The sequence below is a fragment of the Anopheles gambiae genome, chromosome 3 (genome assembly GCF_943734735.2).
Source record: "Anopheles gambiae chromosome 3, idAnoGambNW_F1_1, whole genome shotgun sequence".
Lineage (NCBI taxonomy): Eukaryota > Metazoa > Arthropoda > Insecta > Diptera > Culicidae > Anopheles > Anopheles gambiae.
Genome location: NC_064602.1, coordinates 10,443,594 through 10,468,208, shown reverse-complemented (window position 1 = coordinate 10,468,208; position 24,615 = coordinate 10,443,594). Strand labels below are relative to the sequence as shown.

The following is a 24,615-nucleotide window of genomic DNA, read 5'->3' as shown; positions in this document are numbered from 1 at the left end:
GAAAATAACATGTAGTGACATTTACCGCAAGCAAGAGCATTTAAATGTACGTTGACAGCGGATTGAAAACAAAACATGTCATGCTCGCCGCTGTGTAAAACGTTGTTTTGGTTTGGCAAGCGGCAGATCTGGTCACGAAACCCTCACGCAGCAGCCACAAACGCGCGGTAAAATGTATTCCCTTAGCTCGCAGAAAAAGTTCTGGACTTTCAAAACCGAGCAGGAGCTGGCCGAGCTGCGTGTGAAACAAAACGTTCGCTTTATTGCCAAGCATGGGGCCAGCATGACGGTGAGTATGGCAATGTTTTGTGCGCGGTTCCCCCAGACGGACAGGATTGATCGCAAAATCGGACGTGATTTTTAATGTTTGTAGGAAGAACAGAGGCAGGCGCACTTCCTGTCTGCGGATGAGGAGCGATTATTGCTGAAACAGTATGAGCTACAGTTGAAAGAGTTCTGCAAACGGTTCGAGCCACCGATGCCCAAATACGTCGTGGGGACAGCATTCCACTACTTTAAGCGGTTTTATCTGAACAACTCGTCAATGGACTATCATCCGAAGGAAATTTTGTAAGTTGCTTACACACACCTATCAATCATAAATTAGAAGTGAAGATGAATTGACTGTGTCTATCTTCTAGGGCAACATGCGTTTATTTGGCCTGCAAGGTGGAAGAGTTCAACGTTTCCATCGCACAGTTTGTGGCCAACATTAAGGGCGATCGGGTCAAAGCGATGGACATTATTCTGTCGAACGAGCTGTTGCTGATGCAGGAGCTCAACTACTACCTCACGATACACAATCCGATGAGACCTATAGAAGGATTTCTAATCGATATTAAGGTAGGTTATTTATTTACAAGCATTCGTTGTGTGCATCTTTTACGCCAGCATCTCACAATCCATTTCAGACCCGATGTAACATGAGCAATCCCGATCGTTTGCGGCCCGGGATAGAAGATTTCATCGACAAAACGTTTCTAACCGATGCGCCCCTGATGTACGCACCGTCACAGATAGCTCTGGCGGCCGTTCTGCACGCCGCCAGCAAGGAGCAGGAGAATCTAGACAGCTACGTTACGGAATCGTTGTTTGGGTCGGCTAAGGACAAGCTGCCGGTGTTGATTGAAGCCGTCCGGAGAGTTCGCTCGATGGTGCGCACGATCGAACTGCCGCCAAAGGACCGGGTACGGTTTCTGGAGAAGAAGCTGGAAAAATGTCGCAACCAGGAGAACAACCCCGACAGCCAGATGTAAGTGGAGTGTCACTGTTGTGTGCATGGAGATATTTATTTGGCAATTTGCTTTCAGCTACAAACAACGCATGAAGAAAATGTACGAAGACGAAGACGATCTGGACGTTATGGGGTCTTCGTACCATATGAACGTTTCGGATGCAAGCCTGGACGTTTCGCAGCTAAACACCACCAATCCGGCAAACATGACTATCGATTAAACGAGTCTGACGGTCGAGTCTAAACCGTAAGCAAACATTGCATATACATGAACGTTTAGTGAATCTGTGTTCTTTGTCGCCAGTGGTAATTTCTGGGCTGATTTTCTGAAACCTATTCCATGATTAAAAATCGCTGCTCTTATAAAAATAATTTAATTTTCGGATGTTTACAATGTTAAAGTCCAAATCCAACAACAACGTTTCAATATTCAAGGATTCTTTATAACAATCGAAATTCCACCTCTATAGTCGAACTGGAAGCCTGGGATGTTCGGTCTCGTTGTGTGCCTGTGCAGCCATCGCGTCTCCACCCTTTGGTATGATCGGTCCGGATGGGATGGCATCAAGTATCAAGGGGAGGAAAAATGCCTGCTAGAAATAGAGTTAGTGCCGTTCACGAAATAATAAGGAGTGAAGAAAAATAAAACATTTCACCACCAGCAATGGCATCACCTTGGGTAAATGGGAGATGCGTAGAATGTAACATTACCGAAAGTGGCCATATTAAACCATAAGGCAACGCAAAGTAAATGCCTTGTTTCTGTCTTCTTGTTTGCAGTTTGCTGAAGGAAGGTTTGAGCACAGAAGAGCGTGAAATAAAAGCTGGCAATCACTTTCAATCATCAAAAGAAGTAGATTGTTTGGTAGCGCAGAGAATGATAGCATTCTGGTGTCAGCAGTAGAAGTACGATCGAACAAAAAAAAAACGGTAAAGCGTATTAAAAGAGTAGAAAGTTTCGTTTGCACAGCATAGTCGAAGGAATTGAAATTGCTGCAAGGCTTTTTTAAGTAAAGCAAACAGTTGAAAATTTTCCGTTTTTTTTGTAATTGCTTTCATTTCGCTCAGCACGCAAACACACCCACTGCGCTTACGATGTGTGTGTGTGTTTAAAGTGTAACAGTCGTTTTGGTTTGTCTCGTTTTAAAATTTGCTGAAATATTGATGCTTTCAGTAATTGAAATTAAACAAAAAAAGGAAAGGAAAGTTGCTTCCTCACGCAACACAAAACACATTACAGTTTAGGGTATGCAGAGTGTTGTGCAATTGTAAGGATCGGTCTGTCTGTATTGCGATTTGTGAGAAGAAGAAAAGAGTTGAGTTTTGCCGTAAAGCTCTCTCGAAGAGATATTTAGAAAAGTGATGTTTTGTTTTGCTGACTGAGAAGATGTGACGAACAAGACAGCGAAAAGTGTAGTTGTTTGTGGTGGTAGATCTGATTAAAGTTATTTTGAAATTGGATCGATAAATTGCCTGATTTGAAAAATTACTAGAGAAGCTTTGTCATTAAGCAGCCTTGTTTCTTCACTAGAAAGTATTTAATTTATGTTATTTTAAGCCATTTCATTGTTTGTTTTTACCCTTCAAACATTGATTGATCAGCGCAACTTTTGTAAGAAGTTCTGTGTGAAGTGATAATTAAGTCGAAAGAACAAAATTACCTCAACCAATTAATGCTAACTGCTGCCGTCTTGCACAAAGCTAGTTTGTAGTTTGCATGATTGTGAGTTTGATTTGTACGTGTTTCGATCGGACACAAAACGGTAACAGAAAAGGAACACCGAAACAATCGGACAACGACGAGGGGGGAGGTAAAAGATGCGTACTGAAGGAAAGGAAATTGCTATCAATGTGTTTGCTAACTGAGGACACACACGACATCGACACCGACATACTTCTATAAAACTGTAGGACAGATAATATATATATACGGTTTCGTTACACAGAACAGAACAAACAGAAGAAGAAGAGGAAAAAAAAAGTGGATAAACAAACAGTCAAGCACAAAAATTGGATTCAAAATTTTCATTATTTGCCTTCAAGTGTACATTGGTGTTTGTGTGTCCGGTGTGTGTGGTGTGTGTACAGTTGTGGTGTGTTGTTTTCAGCTAATTTCAATAGATCGCAGACATTGGCATTGGTAGAGAGTGAAGGAGAGAAAGAGAAAACGAAAGTGAGACACAGCAGGGAAGTAACCAGAAGAATTGTAAGATTGAAAAGCGCAATAGAAAGCTTTCGCTAGAGAAAGTAAAACAAACAAGGGGTAGGGTAGGGTAACCTTGTCGTTAACTTTACGCAAGCCGTTCACAAGATTGATAACAATAAATAAAGCTGAAGAAAAAAAAACAGAAATGCTCTAGTGGGGCGTTGACGAAATTCCAGTCTCTGCAGGACAACTTTCGCTACCCAAAACATACGTTCCAACATGTTCTCAGAGCTGCGATGAAACTTTTATTTTTACGCGTTGTCCATTTCACCATTTTGTTTTGATAGATGGTTTTGTGTTTGTGGGCCGGTTCACCCGGGCTTCCTTCTTTGGGGGAGGGCGTTGGGGAAAACGGGTAAAGAAACGAGATTGATTTATTTATCCCTTCGCTAGTTGGAGTGATCGTTTGCGATCCTCCTATGCTCCCTTACCTGATCTCTCCCTGATCACCTTCATCATGCGCGACAAAACATGGCAGATTGTACGTGTTCTGTGTGTATGTGTGTATGTGTGTATTGTATCCGTTGCATTCACACAATTCTACCTAATATCCTTTTTTCTTCTATATTATGCTATCCCTTCCTACTATTCCTTTACTGCAAAGTACGTGTACGTGTGTGTACGTGTGTGTGTGTATGCAACTGTGAAAGCTCTGTCAGCGAGATAAAATATCAAAGTAGAAACATCCGCGCCTTGAAGGGCAGGTAACAGAGCGAAAGTTTGAGATTGAGAAAGAGTGAGGTTTCGTATCTTGCCTAACGGCCACCAAGCAGCAGCCGACTTATCAGCGTACAATTCAGCTTAATCGCGTTTTTTATCGAGTTAAAAATGGTACCTCATATGTTGCTGTAGCTTTTATAGTTATTCAAAAATGTGTGGAGGTGTGTGTGTGTGTGTTTTTTAATTTTATATTTATGTTTTTTTGTGTGTGTTTTTTGTGTATTATTTTTTATACTGGTTGTTGCCTGTTTTTTCTTTTTAAATTCATTTCTCCTCCTACCTCTCCTACCAACTATGTTCCTCGGGATGATGCAAGGAAGAAAGCAAGAGTGTACGAGCAAACTCACGGTGCATGCTCGGTGTATTTGATATATTATGTGTGTTCGAGCTTAGCTGCTTATATTAATTCTATATCCTAGGGAGCTGCTCCTGCCTCTCCTGTGCCTTCTGTTACAAATGTTCTACCGGCACTGGGTAATGCCACTATCGACAATCATTATCAAATAATCAACACCAGATAAACTATCCTTCAGCTGTCCGCTGTTTCGCTCTCAATCAACTAAGGAAACTAACTCTCTGTATGATAAACGCTACTTTTAAAATGAGCAATTCAAAGTGAAAACGCCTGCTACTGGTGAAACAAAACACGTAATTGTTGAAATGAGATTATTTACAAAACAAATTGAAAACTTTTTTTACCATGTTTTTTTAAGATTTTCTTTTCATAGAACGTCTTAAGCATTTCTTAAAGGTTAATTTGCTCCTAAGCAACTGTCCTGCGGGTACACCTGGAAGCCTAAAATTAATTAAAACTGGTTCCATAAAACATTAGTCAGCTCTGTTTAGCTTACTTAGTATTTACTTATTTTTTGTCTCAAAAAACCTTTAATTTTCTTTTTTTTCTGATACACACGATTCAACATCGACTTTCCAACAACCGGCTGAAGGATGTCGCTCAGTCAGTTGGTTAGAGCTTGGGTATGACATTTTTTTTAATTTGTGTAACACTCACTTTTGGGAAAATGAAAATTGACCATATTTTTTTTTTAATTTGACTTTAGCGAAAAGAAAATTGACCGAGTAGTGTTTCGGGGAGAATCGGGATCATCACTATAGGGGAAAACACTGATCATTGCTCTACTGTAGAAGAGTGTAGTGAGCTAACACACGCTACTAAAGGTGTCTGTACCTTGATCCACAGTCAAATTCCATTATGTCGTCTACGTCGTACGTTTAACAATCGGTTCAGTTGTTTTTGTTTTTCCCCGGTATAAGCGCGATCATCCGCTTTCCGTTCGATAGTGGGGTGTTGTGTGACATTGAAAATTTCAAAGGGAGTTGCGGGCTAACTGGTTGCTGAAACTTGCATTCACTTCACGGTAGATCACGCTGTTGTCTATGAGAAAAAATATCATGGCATTGGCATTCATATGTGTGTGTGTGTTTTTCGACGGACAGAAGAACGCAACGAATTTCATCCCTTCGTTATGCTTCGTTGTCGGTTTGGCCGATTATTGAACCAACTGGACTTTGGTTTGATAAGTTGTAGTTCTAATAATATCTAATAAGATTGAACATTGTCTGTGAATAATAAACATAAATGTAAGAAGCCAACCGGTCACAATGCGACCAACCGAATGCGACTACGAAGGATGCATTTCTTTCGATGAATTGCGTTAGCTCTTCTTGGGCCAAAAAAGGCAGATTCTTTTGGCATCGGTTTGTGAAGAAAATATGTGACTTATCCGAGGCGGTATCAATGCTATGCAGCTCATGGGAAGTGTTTCTGTTCTAATTTTATGTTCCACGTTTCAGTTCGATTTCGATTCGACTCACGCTGTAACCGTTTCTTATGCAAAAGATGCAACGAAAGCAAGCGCTCGCTCGCCACGCGGCTTGCCACAATTGCCCAAAGGAACTGACGCGTTTATTTTGTGGTCATTTTGCTGTCCCAAACGCTTGACCGGAAGCTGACCCACAGCAGAGAAGCACTCGCTCACCAATACTTTAATGCAATTAGTTTTGCTAACCTTGAATGGTTTTGCCCCTTTTTTTTGTTGCCTTTTCTTTTTCGCCGCTCATATTAGCATTTTGCTCACATTCTACATTCTACCCAAAGGGTTTTCCGCATTGTTACACGTCGGTTTTTTAAATTCTCGTACTAGCCTACATCACAGTCTCATAGCGGTTGCATTTTCATTCGCTTGTTGGAATTGTATTTAGAAAAAAAAGAAGCAAAACCATTCCCCGAGAACATCGGCAAAGACTCATTCGCTCACCATCATCTACTTCTTCTGCTAGAGATAGTAGGTAAGTTACGAGGGAAGAAACCATAAGGAAAGCAATTATGTGTCGAGAGAAACTTTCCGCTAACGTATAGCAAATAGGAAAACTCAAAGCACAGCACCGGCACACGTACGGACGGATTGTAATGGAGGTCGGAAATGGAAAGCTTCCGTGGGGGAAATTGATTTTCGTTTACCTTTTTCCCTTTGTTCGGTTTCCTGTGTGTGTGTGTGTGTCTGGTTCTTTAACCTTGGCTGTCATTGATGTGCAAGAAAGTGGTGAAAACTGACTTAAAGTGGCCCACTAATGGGGGGAGAGAAAATGCATTTCAGCAAACCGTGTGCGTTACCGTGTCATCGGTAGAAATATGTGAATTATTTAAAGCTTGTTCAAGTGCTGCAGGTTTGCTGAAGCTAACAAAACAAAATATGTTTCCCTTGCGTTGCTTTCGAATCAAACAAAAGCCATTATAAAATCAAAGTAACGTCTTGCCCTCGCTACATGGAACTCTACAGAAGAGCAGAACGAAAAGCATGAATACAGGCTCTTTTCTGCTTACAAAGCATCATTGATAGCACACAATGCAGTCACAATTCAGACGCTCGAGAGGAGCACTTCACAATTGTTCACCTGTGCTTGGATGGTACTTACTGGTGGAAACGCTTCCTATAATCCTGCGAGTGTTAAGCGAAGCGTTGCTTTCCGAAAGCTACCGGAAAGCATGAAAGGTACGCTTACAACCCGTACTGCAGTGTGAAAACAGTGCTGTGGATGTACGTCCGTATTTTATGCTACGCTTAATGAGTTGTTGAATAGAGGCGCTGACTCTTATCCGCCTTTGTTACAAAGTGTAGCGCGAAAAGAATGTGACACGCCGGTGCAATTACCCTGCGAGCTTAGCCAGCATACGTATTCTATCCGCGCCAATTGACCCAGTTCGGATGATTCGATACGGAAGCGAATTCTGCGAGTTTTTTGCGAGCTCAGCGAAATCACGATCGATATCCGCACTTGGCAAACGGCGAACGTTGCATGGCAATCTGGCTGCCGGTAGGAAAAGTTCCTTGTGGCATAAGAATTAGTTTCCATGGAGACGCCCGGTAGCTGACGAAGCTTCATGGAGACGCCTAGTACTTGGTGAAATTACATGCAGATGCCAAGTGTTTTTATTCTTTCTTTATATTGGCATAGTTACATAGTTTTTATGATTAGTTTAGAACCACACACCGAACGGTAGAAGATGATAATTGAATGAGTCTTTTTAAATGTAAAAAAAGGTTACAGCAATACGCATTTAGATGGTGGTAGTGATGCTCCGTACTTTCGAGAAACAGCATCCGGTTTTTGGATTATCGCAAAATTTGGACAATATTATCATTAAAAATTTCGCCAAACTTCAAAAGTAGAAAGACTCTAATGTAGCTCTTTTTGCTTCGTTTCTTCGTATCAACCATATTATGTTACCACGAAAAAGAAGCTTTCATGCTGGCTTTCTTAGGTAAGAAAACAAAACCAGCGTAGCATAAAACCCATAGGAAAGAACCACATTCTTCCTTCGAATTAATTATGCGGGGTTCTTGAAGTCTATGGCTGACACACACACACACAGAGAAAAAGGCATGTGTAGAACCCGAAGGAGAAGAAGTGATGTGCGCTCTGCGGTGCCGTAAACCCGGCGGGAGCTGAGTAGAGTGGGGTTTTCCTTTTTTCGGTGGCTCTGGAACTCGGAAAAGGAAGCTACGTAGGTCGTATGTATGTGTATGGTATTGTATGGTAGAACGTGAAAAACGGGTGTAAAGATGTAGTCGTTTCAGAAAAAGGTTTAAATGGTAGGATGCGGTTCGAAAGACAGAATAATAAAAAAAGGCGCGCACACACACAAAGAGAAAAGAAAGGGTACAACTAAATAATTGGCAACGAGTTTTCGGCGAGAAAAGGGTGCCGAATCGGACAGATAAATAAATCATAAGGTGAAAAGAGGTGACGAAAAAAAAGAATAAAACCCATGAGAGAAAGAGAGATACAAACACATGTCGGATGAAATGAAGATAATACACTAACACGGGAAAACGAGGCAGAGTCGATTGAAGGGATTGAAGTAATTGGGGGAAACAAAGAAGATAGAAGACATTGACCTAAGCTTACGCGGACACACGTTTGATTCGATCGCACACCGACGAGAACGGGAAAAATGATCCATAAAGTACGTAAAGAAATACATTAATAAAGTTGATTGCGATGAAACTCTTCTCGGGGAAGGAATAAAAAATAAGCATGTTGATACACTATACCCTATATCACGTGCACAGAACGCTATACAACATTCAACATTGAAAAACATTTAACACTCATACGCATAACAAAACCACACAAATAAAGCATATAGGGGTTAGAAATGGTAAGACAATAACAAAATGTAGTATAATTCTAGTAGATAAAGGTACACAACAGACAGTAAAAAGTGTAACAAAATAAGCGAATGTACATAATACATAAACAAATCAGAACACCAGAAGCACAGTGAAGCGAAATAAAAAAAACTAGGACAAAGACGAAAAGCAACGAAACTTCTTCGGGAAACAGCATGCTAGATACAAAGCCGGCTATACAATAGTAACAGTTTTGCACACGCTTTGCTTCCAGCCGAAGCACAAAGCCACGAGCACAACAGACAGTTCGCAATATGATCGCGGAAAGCATGCAATATTTCAGCTTTTTTGAGGTTTGCATTTTTAACCAGTACATTGTATTGTACAGCTTGTTTTCATTCTATTTCTTCTTCGGTTTGCTTGCTTGCTTGCTTGCTTGCAGGCACTGTCGCTACCACTTGTCAGTGTGTTGGGTGCTGTTTGGTTCGGATACAATGTTTCAGTTTCAAGCGTTGTTATCGAAGCAGGAATCCTTATCATTATCCTGAGGCGTAGAGAGAGAGAGATTGTATGTGTGTGTGTGTTTGATAGATGTAAAAGCGTTGTTCCATGTTTGGTTCGAAGCTGTTCAATAGGTTTGAAAGCAGTTTGATTTTTTAATTTAAATCTGCTGTTGTATCTTTTGCAAGCAATGCTGTAACGTGTTCGTGTTTGTCGAAAGGTATCAAAAGCACAAAATTGTATGTGTGTGTGTTGTGTTATTTTGGGCGGTGAAGAACAGGCATCGAAAATAATAGAAGCTAATTCAAAACAGCTTTTCAGGAAGGCGATTTCGCTCCACCGTTGAGCTAAGTTCCGTCGTTTATAGCAGTCCCCAAAAGGCAGAAGATGTTATGGGAAGAAAGCGAAGGAAAGAGTAAGTAAATCGAAGCATTCGGAACTGTGTTGCTTGTTTTCTGCCACAGGCTGCGCGCTATGATGCAAAGATACAAAAACAAGAGCAAAACGGGGGGTGACGCTTGAGCTGGGGGTCGGTCCGTCGATTTCAACTCATGCATGTTTTAAATGCGGGGACAAACGCGCACAACAGACGCCGTGATCCAAAGTTATATATGCTGCATTTATTATTGATCATACGCTAAATTCCATCGTACACATCAGGCGCTTGCACGCTTGCATCTGCTGTTTTTTTCTGTTTTGGGCTGGGGTTTTTGTTCAGATAATTCGCAAATATTACTTACTACACCTTACTCGCTGTCGTCTGCTGTTTTTGGTTCGGTGTGGCCTGGTTTACATTTTTAATATGTGTGCCTTTTTTGTTATTGTTGTTTAATGTATGGTACATTTGCTGTAAGCCTATTCCCTCCACACGTGCTCAAACACACAAACTGTACAGATGGGATTATTGATTGGTTTTTTTTTTTCAAATTGGAGTTTGAGTGACAATCCGATCAGTATTGTTCGCTATTTTCTTCCCCCAAAAAAAGTGTATTCCTCTAAAATAATCTAACTCGGACGCAAGGCTGCTCTAACGCTGGCCACCAAAGCGGACCAGTTCCGGCCAACCTGTTTGCTTGCTTGTTTCGCGCATTTGTTTTGTCTGCCTTAATTAACGATACTTAAAAAACTTTCAAAAAATTGTATATGTATTTTTAGTTGTTTTTTTTTCGATTCGATCTTTTTTTTGTTTGGTTCACAAACTCCATCTGCTTTTTAATCTTTTTTTTTGCTTTTTTGGTAGACATAATTTGTCGTTTGTTTTTTTGTTTTTTTTTTTTCTAGCTCAATAACGTCACTAACAAGGTTTCCTATCCTGCAAGAACCAAGCGGTACGGGAACACTCAAGACGCAACCGAATCACGCACAGTAGACAGATCGAAGTTGGCTTCTGCTTTCCGCAAATGTACGCTCTCTGGCTCTCTCTCTAATCAATAAAGCTCTCTCAATTCTGGATGGAACCACATTACATTCGGAGTGAAAAGCGAGGCTCTTTACGCAATAAATATGCAGTGAATGTATACAAAACGTACGACGCAAAAGGAGAAGCATCAATTTCGACGGTAGAATCTACTCTACTTTCACTCTCAGTATACAGTTTTCTCATAATCTCTTTTTTGCTGTTGTTTTTAGACAGTATGTATGATTTAGCTGCGGCTGCGGCTGACACGATCTAATTAAACGTCATTTGAATGGTTTCGCGCATAGAAAAACGCATTGATGGGCGCGCGCGCGCGCAGATCATTTAAATAGATTGTTTGAATGTTGGTTTTTGTTGTTGTTGCTCTTTTCAGGATCATTCTGGGTAGATTTTTTTAGCATCAGATTTAATATATTCCTCCCAAGGGTATGGATGAGTGATACGTACTAGAGTTTATGAGTTTTGAATGTCCAACCCCGTCTTTTTTCTTATTCTTTGGTCTGGTAACAGCTTGAACAGTTGTAGAAAATTACATTCAATAGATAAAGTTTTCCTTTGCCACTGTCACATTGTATAACTTTTTTTTCCATATATCTAGAGTGGATTTGTTTGCTTATGGATGCGATCATGTAGGTGTGTGTGTCCAATCCGTGGTTGGGTGTAGAGTGTGTATTTTAATTCTTTCTATAACCAAAAATCTCAAATTTGGTGTAAAAGAGTACACTTTAAGGAACGAAAAAAGATTTGAACTCCTTACAATGTGACCTTTAACGTACTTTTCTTTCTTTGCAGGCCACTCAGAAGCGATATTGAATATTTCATTACCAAAAATTCGCTACACGTCTCAGGGGTTCGTTTTCCAGGAAACCCACTCTGTTGAAGCAAAATAACACAACCTTTGCTGTACCGGGAAAATTCAGTTGAAGTTTCTTGGCTAACATTTTATTACCAGCAGTTTGGTAAACTTTTGCTGTGGTGAAAAGTTATGGAACACTTGGAAAAGCTCTGCATTATTAACAGTAGCAAAACAAAACTTCCTCTCATCTGCCGATTTTGTATAGTGGTTGTGTTTGTGTGTATGTGTGTGTGTGATTGTAAGAATATGTTATTTTTCGAAAATTCTTATACATTTGAAAAATATATAAATATATGAATATATGGTTTACTCTAGGGTTTTGCGTGATGATGCTAACAAGATTCACCTGCGTCATTCACTTATTGTGTTACTCATTGCGCCATTCCATTATTGGTTGGTAGACACATCGAAAAGCTCATAAGATGCTCTCATCCCATTCCAGTCAGTGTGGGACAGGACAGGGTAGTAGAGGACCGCACACGTGTGTATGTTTTCCCGCTTTCAAACGATTCGAGAGCTATTCAACTCGATTTTGGTCTGCCTGGAACGTGGATCGTTTGCCTTCAATTGGTACGTTTTGCCTACACAATTTGTGGCAAATTCGTGCTCATGCTCCGCTGTGGTTTGTGTTAGTTTGGTGTGCAGTAGTGTGTAGTGTGTATTTTGTGAGTTTTGATTATTTAGCTACGACATTCCTATTGCTCTTATTGCAGTTGATTTCATCTTGCGCGTGTTTTATTGTTCACATTGCTCCTCATGGGCACAGCTCATTGCTCGAATCAAAAGACTGGAGGAAAATACCAATAAACGATTGACAGACCATTGTGCCTAGGTTACCTTTAAATTGCTGCTTTGCTTGTGTGGGTGTGTGTGTGTGTTTAGGTTTTGTTTGTTTTGGGGACCATTGCGTTTGATTATCATTACACGTGAGCGTTGAAAAATAAACAGAAATAATTGAGTATCTAGCTGAGGGTTCTACGGGGAGCGGGTGCGTGGGGCGTTGTAGGATGAGTTCTGTGCAGGATGAACAAACGCAAATATATGTATGTGTGTGTTTTTACAAGATACAATGTACACATGAGAAAGAAGATAAACGCATCGCGGGATTTCAACTTGCACAATTATGTTTTAGAAGGAAATATTTCTCTCTTTTTTAAAAGAAAACTGTGTAACAGTACTTCAAGGAACACTCAACATGAGATGTGTTAATCAATATGCAACTGTAGAGTCAATCGCAGGAAGGATATAAGCTTCAATTCCACTTCAAGCAATGGCAAACCGCAAAGGTACTCGATAATACCTGCACAGTGCCTTTCAAAACTATGTTGCACGTTGAATTTCGAACCATGATCTCTAACATCCTTCCCCTTGCCCATGGATTTGTGTAACATTTCCGTGATAATGTTTGTATTTACACTACTGAAATGTATGCAAATTGAAAATCGCAAAAATCAAACAAACCGAGTCTTCGTTGTGCCGTCCAGGGTGAGGGTAAAAACAAAAATAGCTTCCACTTTAATTATTGTTTTAAAAGAGGAAAAACAAATGAACATCCTGAAGATGACGCCTAGCGTTGCAAACTGGATGAATCTTGTATGCCGCGTGTCTTATTGCTTTTGCGTTGGTTTGCCGCGGGGAGTTTGGGACTGGTTACTGCTTACTTTACACCCACACCGGGATCACCCACCTCTTGGCGAGTGTTTTCGCTTTCAACTACGCCTCCAACGCACCATTACGTATGCGGAGTGTGTACATGTATACCAAGAGTGTAGTGTATATAAATTTGTAACTATCTAATATCGCTCTTGCCATCTACAGTAGTCCTGCTTTATTGCCTGGGATAGTGGGAATGAGCATGAATGTGTGTGTGTGTATTAGTGTGTTTCTTTTAGTTTTATTGTGTTGAGAGCTTTGACTCATTCTCAAGTCAAGTTAGTCACAATCTTGGTGGCAAACAACAATCCGCGTCTGCCGTCTGCGGACGCTGCAAAACTATTGCTGTGCTTTCGTATCAAAAAACGTACTGTCTACCATTGCGCCCCCCCTCTTCCCAACGAACGAACTAAAAGGCTTCTAAGGTAGCTCTTCTAAAGGTTATAGCGGGTTATAGAGCATGTATAAAAACTTGATTTAACTCGGGATGCGCTATCTAAGAAAGAGAGAGAGATTGATAAAGAATGTGAGAGAAAGGGTGTGTGTCTGTGTGTGGGGGGGTGGAAAAAGGGTAAAGTACAATTTTCATGGGATCTCATGTGATCATGTAAATGTGATATGATCGGGATTGAAATAGGGATAATTCATTGTCATAGTTATTATGGAAAGGGAATGTGTAAGTCAATGGGACAGAAGAGACAGGAGGGTCAAAGAAGAAAGTCAAAATAAAGGTAATAAAAAGGGCGTCACTACTTTTCAAGGAAAAGGAAAACAATCACAAACCAAAACTAGTAAAGAGAAACTGCAAAATGTAGGTAAACGCATGAGCTTGCTAACTTGCCTAATGTAGAAGAAGGTAAAACGAGAACAACAAAACAAGGAAGAAAGTTAATAAAGTTAAAGGTAAAAATGTACATATCTAGCTGGTTAGTGGTTAGAGAGTCGGAAAAATATGTTAAAACAGAGAAATACATTGTTAGAATAAGTATAAAACTAATCAAACGAATGAACAAAGTGAACGAAGAAAGGTTAGTGATTTAGTATACTTATTAAAAATAAACTCTAACACTATTCCTATCATGCGTCTACTACAAACAAAAATTGAAACGAAAGAAACCAACCAACTTTAAGTAACCGTAGCTGCTGTTCTTCAGTAATAAATGGTATTTAATCAAACGGGTTAAACGCAGTAACTAGCAGTAACTTTTCAAACGCGTTGGAAAGGGTGTATGGTATTTACATGAGATTCATCGTCAATCATTTTCGCGATTTTTTTTTTGTTTAGAATGTATCATGCAAGGAATCTGTTTCTTTACACTATCTCCGCAACTGCTTTGTCGTATTTTATAACAAGGATCGAAAATCTATCAAAAATATACTTGCCGGTAAGGGTGCGGAATCGAAACATGTGACTGGATAAACCTGGATGTACTTCTATATCTTCCTATCTAAGCTAGCGATTGGGAAATGCGTGAAAATTGGTTTCCCTAGCGATAGCACACCAATGAAGCGTTGCTTTCACTGTCTTTAATGTTCTTCCCTGTCAAGCGAGAGGAAGATTGATATTGGATTAAGTTGGTCGGATCGGTTTCACCGGTCGAAAGACGATGAAACGCATTAAACGTGTCCCTGTGTTGCCGTATTACCGTGGCGATAGAATGTACTTTTTATAGCTAAGCTAAGATAATAACAATGAGATTATGATCTGCGTTAGCGAGAAGAAGAAAACAACGCTAAAAGTGTCTCTACTAATCATCGAAGAAGAATGTGTTAAATAGACAACCGTATGAATAGATTTATGAAAACGAACAAACTCTATCGCTAACTACTGAAAAGAATTACGAAAAAAACGCAAAATAGTTTAACTTGTAAACAAATTCAATGTAAAAAGTGAAGTGAAAGATTGCAAAAAATAAAAGAGCAAAAACCAAAGTGTTCTTCAGAATCTAAAACTGCCAAAAAGGTAAACTGCTGTAAAGGCAAACTGCTCTATTCTTTGAAAGAAAAAACTCCATTGGTGCAGTCTATTTTTTTATGAAAACAAAGTACTATCTATTTTTAAGATTCAGGGGGGGGGGGGGGAATGATAACATGAGCGAAAGTGACAAAAAGAGAACAGAAAAATGGGACTAAATGAACCGATAGCGAAGAGGATGGAAAGGTTTTTCTTTTCTGTTGGTGGGAACCGCTTGTGGAAATTGGGGACATGAAATGGGGAGGGACTCTTTCACAACGATTGCTACTACAAATTGAGCACGTGCCAGGCCTAGATGGAGTGCCTAGATGGCGGCGCGACCATGTGTAGCATGTGCTTTTGGAGTGGAGCACATTTTCTTTACATTTCGGTTCGGTTCACTCTTTTCTTTTTCGCTACCAAAATGATTCGAGTCGAAAGGATAGGTGAGGTGCTGATTGATTGATGTGTAGTGAGTGGTACGGGTCCTTAAGGATGGTCCCCAAGAGCCCGGGAGACTCTTGTGTGACGCACGGGCACGTGTCCGATACACAGCACTTTGGGACGTACTTGGGCGATTGGGCCCGCGTGGCGCATCGAGGACCTCCGAGCCGAACCGGTGTCGAACCGGAGATCGAACTGATCGCAAGGAACATACAACAGATACAACTATATAGATATAAGAAAGAGGCGAGCGTGGTGCGCTTTAAGCGGGAGTATGTAGTAATAAAAAACGGAGCGTTTTGGGGGGCGGAGTGAGTACGAGTCTTTCATTGGTTGCGAGGGCAAGCAACACAGCTAGCTGCCAGTCGGCCAAGATGGGGAGCATCTAATTGGATTGGTAGAGGTTGAGGATTGAGGATTGGGATTGAAGGGAGAGCGAGAGGATGATAACAGCGGGTCAGCGGGACAAAGGACAAAGCACTACAACGAGACGAGCAGGGGGCCCGAGCGACAGCAGCTGTTTGTTTGGGGTTTTGGTTTGCTTTTGTGTTTTCTTTTCTGGTCGCGTTTTTTTTTTGCTCTCTAAGTAAGTTAACCATAACCGACCTCGACACGCTTTACCGAAAGACTCGCTGGAGGAGCTGTAGCAAGTACACGGCCAGCACGCTACCGATGCACACGTGCACGGTGTGGTGCGGGTTCGCGGTGAGCAAGCTGGAGGGACTGGAGTTACACATATCTTCCTCACAGAAACACATATGGCCATTGCCAGAACTTTCCATCATACACACATGATCTACCATGAACAGATTGATCTGCAACTGTGACGTACACATCCGCCTCACGACCTCGTACGCTGTGGTTGTGTACGAGTGGGTGTATTGTAGTGTGTGTTTGTGTGTGTGTGTGTGTACATTTGGCAAACGTGGTCAACGACGGGAAGGGTTTAGTTTGCCAACAATGCACACGTGAGCGCGATGTGACGTTTTGATTCGTATGCCATCCACAGCATCCAATCGGATGCCATTCCAACATTAAGGACATGCCGGGGGGGAAAACAAATATTCAAGAAAATCAACACGAAAACGAGAATTGTTCGATGAAGGGTTTTACAGTAGTGGAGACAGGGGAAAAAAAGAGAAATAGAGAGAGTTAAAGAAGTAAAAAGGGACGTGACGTCCATGGGGCACGTAGTTTAGATTTTCGTGTAGTGAGTGTGTGCGATTGCATTGGTGGTTAGTATTTTGTTGAGCAAATACACGCACAGCAAAACCCAATGGCACGAAGTATGTTAGAAACATTTAAAGTGAAAAACAAAAATTGGGAAAATACAGTTCCAGACGATCCGCACATCGGTGGACGTTACGATCGACGGTACGATTGTGTGTTGCGTTGAGTTCATTGGTTAGTTTTTGTTTTGTGGTTCCGTTTTGTTATCAGTTTTGTGTGACATTGGTGGCAATTTGTTGGTTTTTTGCAATTGCCGGAATATATGTGTTTGGTGCAGTGTTGCACATTTGAGACAAGGAGGGTGTTGCAGTTTTTTTGTTGGCACAGTGGCGTTTGCGTTAGCAAAAAGTTTGATTGAATAAAGTGAGAAGGCGTGTTGTGTAAGCCATTCATCGGTGGCAAGAAGATAGAAGTATAATAAAGATAGAAGTATAGAAGTATAAGATAAGATATTAGATAATATAGGAAAAAAGTATTGCAAAAGTTGTAAAAAGTGTAGAGAAAAAGATGAAGAAGGAAGTAAAAATATGAAAGTAGAGTAGTTGAAATAGAGAAGAGAAAAAAATCGATTACCAAATTGAAAGGAAGAAAGAAGAAGTTGTAAAAAACAGAAACAAAGAAGATATGTTTTTGCAGTAACAAATACGGCAAAACAATACGATAAGAATAAGAGAAAGAAAGGGGAAAAGAGAAAAAGAGAGAAATATACGCATTAATACCTTTGTGAATATGATGCGGTGGGTTTGTTCGAAAGTTTTGATTATACTTAATGTTTAGTTTATTCATTTAATGTATTTACTATTCTAATGTATGTATGACAATGATAAATCATGTGCGCATTAAGACACTTTGGCAAAATTAACCAAAAAATAAATAAATACGCAAGCAGACAACGATGAACACGTCAAAAGGGAGATGTAAACGATTTTCGTATACTGTTGGAGTGTTTTTACCAGAAATACGGATACTTGACTATTGGTAAAAACACACCAACGAAGTCATCTTTAAATGCTGCCAATCTGTACAGCTTTACAACAAAAAAAAGGGGTAACACTGTCCAAATGGGGAAAAAACATAAACCTTTACACCGACGTTTTAAATACCAATTTAATGGTTGAACACAAACAAAAAAACATGACCACATAAACGAAAAATATGAGCTAAGAAAAACACGATCGTTCATGAAACCACTCATCAGGCAACGTTGAGCACGATGCGGGCAAATTGTTTACTTACGCGTCCTGGAGTGGCGCACCATTTTGACGCAGCATCCGTTGCAGGTCATCAGCGGTGGCTGATCGCGGGGCAGGGCGGTGTAGTTGAACGGGTCCTTGCATCGCGCATCCGTCCAACTGTCACACTCGTAGCAGTAGATTGAGCGTGCTTTTGGATTGGATTCGAGTGTAAGTGGACAAAAAGGTATTAGAAATCGTTTGAAAAGGAACGCGTTTTAAAGATCACAGGTGGGTCAGATAAAGGGAAGGGTAGGAAATTAAACACTCTATTCATATAAAACAGAACAAACTAGCAATCGTTGAACGAACTGAATGGGGAACAGTAACGAAAAGGGTACAAAAATGGAAGTTCAAAGACGTGTGCTGGAGGGAGTGCTACCAGGTGTTAAGCAACAGTTATGAACATCAACAATCGTTAGCAGGGTACATTACACTTTCTGGGTACGATTTCCCCTTGTTATGCAAAAACAAACCCGATTCAGAGCATCATGAAGAGTTAAGAAGCGTTTATGACATATTAGTGTGACAGAAAAACGACACTCAATCAGGATAAAAGAAGGTTTAGTTCTTCAAGAACATATTGCATCGAACGTGGGCTTAATTTAGAACCGATCGTACCATTGAAGAAGATGCGCATGAATCTAAGAGCAGCATATAAAATTATTATTTATAGATATTCATTTGCCAAGGGAAACAGAACGATGATCATGTTTCTCTTCCTTTGCCCAGTTCCCCACGAAGACTGCCCAGTGCTAGCACGAAACACCACTTGAAGATCAACCCTTGAGTTCGGCACTTTAGAACTTAATCCACTTGAAACCCAAATCGTGGTGAGAAGCAATTTTGAATGCAATTCATAGAACGATATCAATTTCTCTGATTCATATTACAACTCTTCACGCACAGTGCCCAATAGTGACTGCTTGCTGTTCGGTTCAAGCGTCGGCTCAAGTGATGATCACTTCCGACGCGTTACATTACACGCCTCTCGCTTCTTAATTCCGCTTCCATTTCATTCATTTCACCCAACGCCAAAAGATCGATGGGGATTTGTTTTAATTTTCCTCGCTCCCACACGTACAACGTTTCCACCGTTTCCATCGTTCGGTTCGGATACCCACGCAAGAAGATTGATTGTAAACAACGGTTCTCAAGCAAAGCAAACCGGGAATGGAAGCAGGCGCTTCGCACGATTGTAAACGCTTTGCCGAGCTGAGATGATGATGATGCCGAGGAGCGTCATTTCATAAACAAAAATCGAATGCGATAAATAAACGATTAACGAGTGGCCCGATTCAAGGCGATCAACAACGGGATGGGATGGGATGGGGACGTGGAGGGCAAAACGAATCACTCCGACCGGACTGGAACGGAGCAATTTTCCCGAGGCCTTGCGGGGAGCGATTGAGATTGGTGATGAAAATTGAATTACCGCCATAGGCGGAGCGGAGACTGAAGGAGGGCAAAAATGGAACGTGACAGGCGGGTAATGATGATGGCCCCGCTGGCCATCTCATCCATCAAAAAGGGGAAGGCGAAGCGGATGGTTTGGGGGTTTGGGAACAAAAAAAAACAAGAAACAATCTCGAAAGCAATATAACACTGTGGTACGGGGTATGGGCTGCATTGGAAAAGGGCGAATGGGGAAAGGAACAACATTCACCAGACCAGAATGTGCCCGAGTGCCCCCGGGGGGGAGAAATTGTTGATGATTGATGGAAATGCATAAATATTGCGCAGAAAATTGCAACACCATCGCGCTCGGTTGTTTACTACTATCGTGAGCACTGTTGATGATGACGACCTCCCCCCAAGGACGGTGGAATAAATCATAAAAAAGACAGAAATAATTCAATCAACAGAATAATTTGCTCTCAGAACTTAATGTTGGGGGTATTGATAGTATCGTTTAAAAGTGTTTAAGATATTAAGAAAAATGTCAAACAAAAAGTGTCTTTTTTACATATGTAGTGCTTGTTCTTATCTGCTTACTTTGACACTCGGCGGAAACCTGTGGAATCCAAAACCAAAACACTCCTACCAGTGCTGCTTTGTGGGGAATTTACCGGCAACCCCAGGCCGGGCAGGCAACACCATTAATATTGAATAGTTCGATGACGTGAGATCGTTACCGGTGAGGCAGGTTGGTTGGAAAATGCGGGATGAAGTTCCAGATGGACACCGGATGCGAAGGTTTTGTGTACGCGTGTACGCGTGGTACAGTAGAGTTTTCATATGGGTATGCGGTAGTGGGCATGCGTTTGTTTTATTATTTTTTTTTATTTGGGAAGGAAAAAAGGGAGAAAAGAGTACATTCGTTTGTTAGTGGTTGTAGAGGTACGAGGTGGTGGTGGTGGTGGTGGTGGTGAGATGTGTTGTTAAAAGTTAACGATGAGTGATGGGTGATTTGTGACTTTTTTTTTGTTATCCCATTTTCGGAGACGATTGATGGATGCATGCACATCTTGGAAACATCGTTAGTGAGTTGAAACGGGGAGACTCACAACAACTGGCGCTTATGTACACTTTGAAGTGATACACATTGAGATAGAAATGTACTGTCAGTGGGAAGAAAGCAAACGGAACATTGCAACAAACGAATAAGCAAGTAAACTAAAGCGACTAAATAAAGCCAATGGAACCAACAACAGAAAGCTCGCAAGACGGGCAACTTTAACGTAAACATCAAACAATGGAAAAAACGGTAACAAATGGACAGAAGCTTAGCACATATCTAACAGAAAACCAAACAAATACATTTAACAACGTTAATGATGCGGCAAGCCAGCCGACTGTGCAAACAATAACTTACATGGAAAACAATTGTCCGCGGAACATAAGTAAACGGACGAAATCAGAATCACTTAAGGTGGTCAAAAGAAAGAAATAAACAGAGCAAACGAATATATTACTTGAACCACATGAACAATTGTACCGATATGAAAGGCGTTTAAAACAATAGAATACTTTAAATTATTGTATTTTTATATAACTTGCTAATTTATAATATAAGTTATTTTGTATAAATCGTAGCCAAAAGCATTAAAATTGCAAAAAAGAGGGAGGAAAAAAAATGTTAAAAGATGGAAAAAAATCTATGCTAACAAAAGAACATTAAAAGAATACAAAAGTTCAAAAACGTTGCAATAGTACTGTTTTCATAATAAAATTACACAGAAGATCAGGCGCCTCCATTCGGTACGGCACGTGCAGACAAATTTATTTCCTGGAACGTGATTACAACTTCCACTGTCGTGCCGCGCACGTGTGTATTCTTATCAGTATCGTGTGTGGTGATGACTATGAAGCTTCCATGAATCAGTGCGCGTGTGTGTGTGTGTGTTTGTGTAAATAGTATATGCAAAGAAAAAAAATGCAAACTCAACCTACCTAAAGGGATAATAACCCACTGTTTTCGATCCATCGCTAACGGTTTGTTTGATTTAAAAATTCGCCTATCCTAATAACAACGTTCGGTCGCGCTGGTGCTGCTGCGTATTGTTGATGTAGTTTTGCTGATCTGCCTACTGTACCGGTGTCCGGAAGCTCGAATCATATGACAGTAAAGGAACGGAGTGGCTGTGGTTGTTTCTTTTTGTGTGTTTTGTTTTGCACACAGAGCGCGCGTTATTATGCTGCACGGTGAAATGCAACAGTGTGCGGCAACTGCCGAGAGCGCCGCGAGCGAGAGAGAAAGGGAGAGCGAGCGAGCGCAAAGGATAACAGAAGACACTTGTATGTGTGGTCGGTTTGTGTACTCTCACACGTTGCTTGACAGTGGCGTCAGAGTGTATGTGTAGCTTAAGTGTCAGAGAAAACAGGAGAGCGAAAAGGGGGAAGTGCGCTAGAAACGTAGGAAGCGCACAAGAAAAGGTTACGAAGTGGCCGTCTTTCCGTGGTTTCGTTGGTGCCGTCGCGGGCACGATACTGTTGACGCTGGTACTACTGCTGCTGCTGCTGCTACTGCTGCTGCTGCTGCTTTTTCGCTCACTGATGGCGACATTGAGGTCTGGTGCTAGTGCGACCGCAACCTAACTCAGTCGTATCATGTTTGCTATCCGAACACAGCCAACTCCAATGCCGATTATGCCGTCCGCCCAGCCGACTGTCACTGATTCACGATGGACCAATTATTGATTCGAAAATTGGTCCCCACTGCTGCAGCAGGGTTTGGTGCAGCTGGTGCCAACTTTTCTATTCTTTTTTGCTTGCCCCAGCTGTTACCAAATAGATTGGACGTTCTCCCCCTTTGCCTGCAGATAATTGATTTTTGCTTCCTTTTTTTTCGTGTGCACACTCTTCTCAGCCACTTTTGCACGAATTTTCTTCACTCAGTTGTTCACATAGTTGGATTTCTTAGGACCGTTTAGCACACTCACTCACACAAACACACATACACGAAAAGGGTTTGCTAATTAAACTTATTCCATTTTTTTATCGGACACTGTAATCAATATGATAAAAATAGAGGTACACTTATGTAAAGAAGAGATGAAGCAAATTATTTCAAGAGGAGGTAGAAGTATAGCCACGAAGATTGCGATAGAGATTGCTATTACTCGAGTTGCTTCACTGATGTACACACCAAAAGGATGATTTGCTTTTAAAAACACACTCAATATAGTATTATTCCTAATTCTAATTCACTTCGAATTTCCTATCAACTTCCAAATGAAACAAAACCCAATAAGAAAAGCACGCAAAAATGCAAGTTCACGCGTAACAATCCGATCAACTCGCGACTTGGGGGTCTGGTGGCACCACAAGCGACGCTCTCATCCGCAATGCGACATTGACAGTTTTCCAACAGGGACGGACACTTTTCACGGCAGCACACAGCACACAGAGGCAAGCTTTCGTGACTGCTGCCAGGAGCTGCTGTCACCGGTTTCCCGTTGCCAACCAGAGCGCTGTCTATGCTCTCTCACTCTCTGTCGCTCTCTTTCTTCTTCACACTCTCAGCCCTCCACTGAAATATCAAACTGTCAAGTGTCAAAATCGACTGGATCGCGGGGTTCACGCTGTACGCTGCGGCACGGAATGAGGAAGCCGGAAACGAAGGACGAATTTTATGCAAACTCCTGCAGGCACCGCAACTCCGGAATCGGTATCTGGTGATGATGATACTGGTCGGCCCTGCTAGTGAATGAATGTCCCACTTGCTTTACGTTTTTACGCCATATTCGAAGATGCGGTGCTAAAAATATATATCATTTCGTCGCACTCACGACGGGGGCAAAAGTTGTACATACATACACACACAGACAGACAGATTGAAGGTGCTCTTGGCCGTGCAGACAGACCGACTAGCACCGTGCCATTGGTGCTTTTCTTTCACAGAAAGGGCTAGTGATGACACTGCTTTATACAAAAGGACCACTTTTCCAATTTTCACTTGATATGGAAACTCTGTTACAGCACACACACACGCACCGTTCTATTCTAGCAAGGCAATCCGTTCCGACTCGTGATAGCACACGACTGACCACCTTCCCAGTGTCGTTCGTTTTCTTCTACTGTGCCCCGAGTACCGAAAGATCCGTGCCGTTCGACGGTGCTAAATTCTTTGCATTCTCTCTCAGCTCAGCTCTACTCGGCCACTGCACACTCTCACTCTCGAGCGTGCTCTCCGTGGCGACGTTGTCGCGTGGTTAATGCAAATTTTGAACCGACTCCTAGATGGCAACGGTGGACTGTCAGACACCTTCGGCCATGTATCGCATGTTGCGTTGGTTGTCTCTGCCACATTGTTGTCATAGTATTCACAACACTGCCGTTGTATTGGTGCTTCGGTGTAGTGTTCCTCTCTCTATCTCTCTCGCGCGCTCGTGCCATGCAGAGTGGCAACAATAGTATCCCCCTTTCCCGCACAGTAGGCGTTTTTGCACGGTTTGGGAGAAAATTTGACGATTTTAAGGACATGAGGTGAGCTAGTAGAACAATTAGGAGAAGTTTAATAACAATTAAAAGCAAAACTGCAATAAAAGCAATATAAAAAAACATTGAACATATGATTATATTGTTATCAAATCCTTGAGGAGCATTGCAGACACAACATGTAAGGAGAATACGTTGATAAGAGTGAAAAAGAGAAAATGAGAGACAGTCTGCATTACACACCATACTCAGCAAAAGAGAAACAATTGCTAGCGAATGAAAACAAACGAGAACACTTGGGAGGTTGGGTGGCTCTTTGGTTTGTTATTGTAAGGTGACAGCTCGTGTGTCTTCTCTTTCATTGTTTATTTATGTATGTGTGAGGGTTAACAACCGATAAAAATGTCATGCAAATTCAAATAATAATAATAAACTTTACTTAATTATTTTAAACTGCGTTCTACTTCCAGCAATCCTGTTACTGTTCAACAAAACCCATAAATGAAGCCATCTTTCGTCAAAACTCATCAATAACATTGTAAAAGAAAAAATATCGCTACTTCGAATGGAGTGATTGACGAGTGCACATGATTCTAGCACAGTTTGGCCATAAATCAGTCCGCCCGGTAATCT

At 41.3% G+C, this 24,615-nt stretch overlaps 2 protein-coding genes across 9 annotated transcripts; one reads left to right on the top strand and one right to left on the bottom strand.

Moving 5' to 3' along the window:
• The first annotated feature begins 82 nt into the window (after nucleotides 1-82).
• Nucleotides 83-13,757, top strand: LOC1277560 (cyclin-H). 2 transcript variants are annotated; one of them, XM_061658143.1, is made up of 6 exons: nucleotides 83-289; nucleotides 374-570; nucleotides 642-843; nucleotides 912-1,252; nucleotides 1,311-1,481; nucleotides 10,598-13,757. In XM_061658143.1, exons 1-5 carry the CDS (start codon nucleotides 173-175, stop codon nucleotides 1,453-1,455), a joined length of 1,002 nt encoding a protein of 333 aa, XP_061514127.1. In that variant the 5' UTR covers nucleotides 83-172; the 3' UTR covers nucleotides 1,456-1,481; nucleotides 10,598-13,757. The 2 variants fall into 2 exon arrangements, with proteins under 2 accessions (XP_061514127.1, XP_061514128.1); XM_061658144.1 differs by lacking the exon at nucleotides 10,598-13,757 and adding an exon at nucleotides 1,705-1,899.
• LOC133393378 (protein quiver) lies at nucleotides 3,663-23,732 on the bottom strand. 7 transcript variants are annotated; one of them, XM_061658149.1, is made up of 6 exons: nucleotides 23,358-23,732; nucleotides 22,665-23,302; nucleotides 21,496-22,580; nucleotides 20,098-20,151; nucleotides 18,107-18,253; nucleotides 3,663-16,496 (listed from the first exon to the last, which is right to left on the bottom strand). In XM_061658149.1, exons 3-6 carry the CDS (start codon nucleotides 21,527-21,529, stop codon nucleotides 16,258-16,260), a joined length of 474 nt encoding a protein of 157 aa, XP_061514133.1. In that variant the 5' UTR covers nucleotides 21,530-22,580; nucleotides 22,665-23,302; nucleotides 23,358-23,732; the 3' UTR covers nucleotides 3,663-16,257. The 7 variants fall into 7 exon arrangements, with proteins under 7 accessions (XP_061514133.1, XP_061514131.1, XP_061514130.1 ...); XM_061658147.1 differs by having other exon boundaries at nucleotides 21,496-22,549; nucleotides 22,691-23,302; XM_061658146.1 differs by lacking the exon at nucleotides 22,665-23,302 and having other exon boundaries at nucleotides 21,496-22,549.
• Nucleotides 23,733-24,615: the final 883 nt, after the last annotated feature.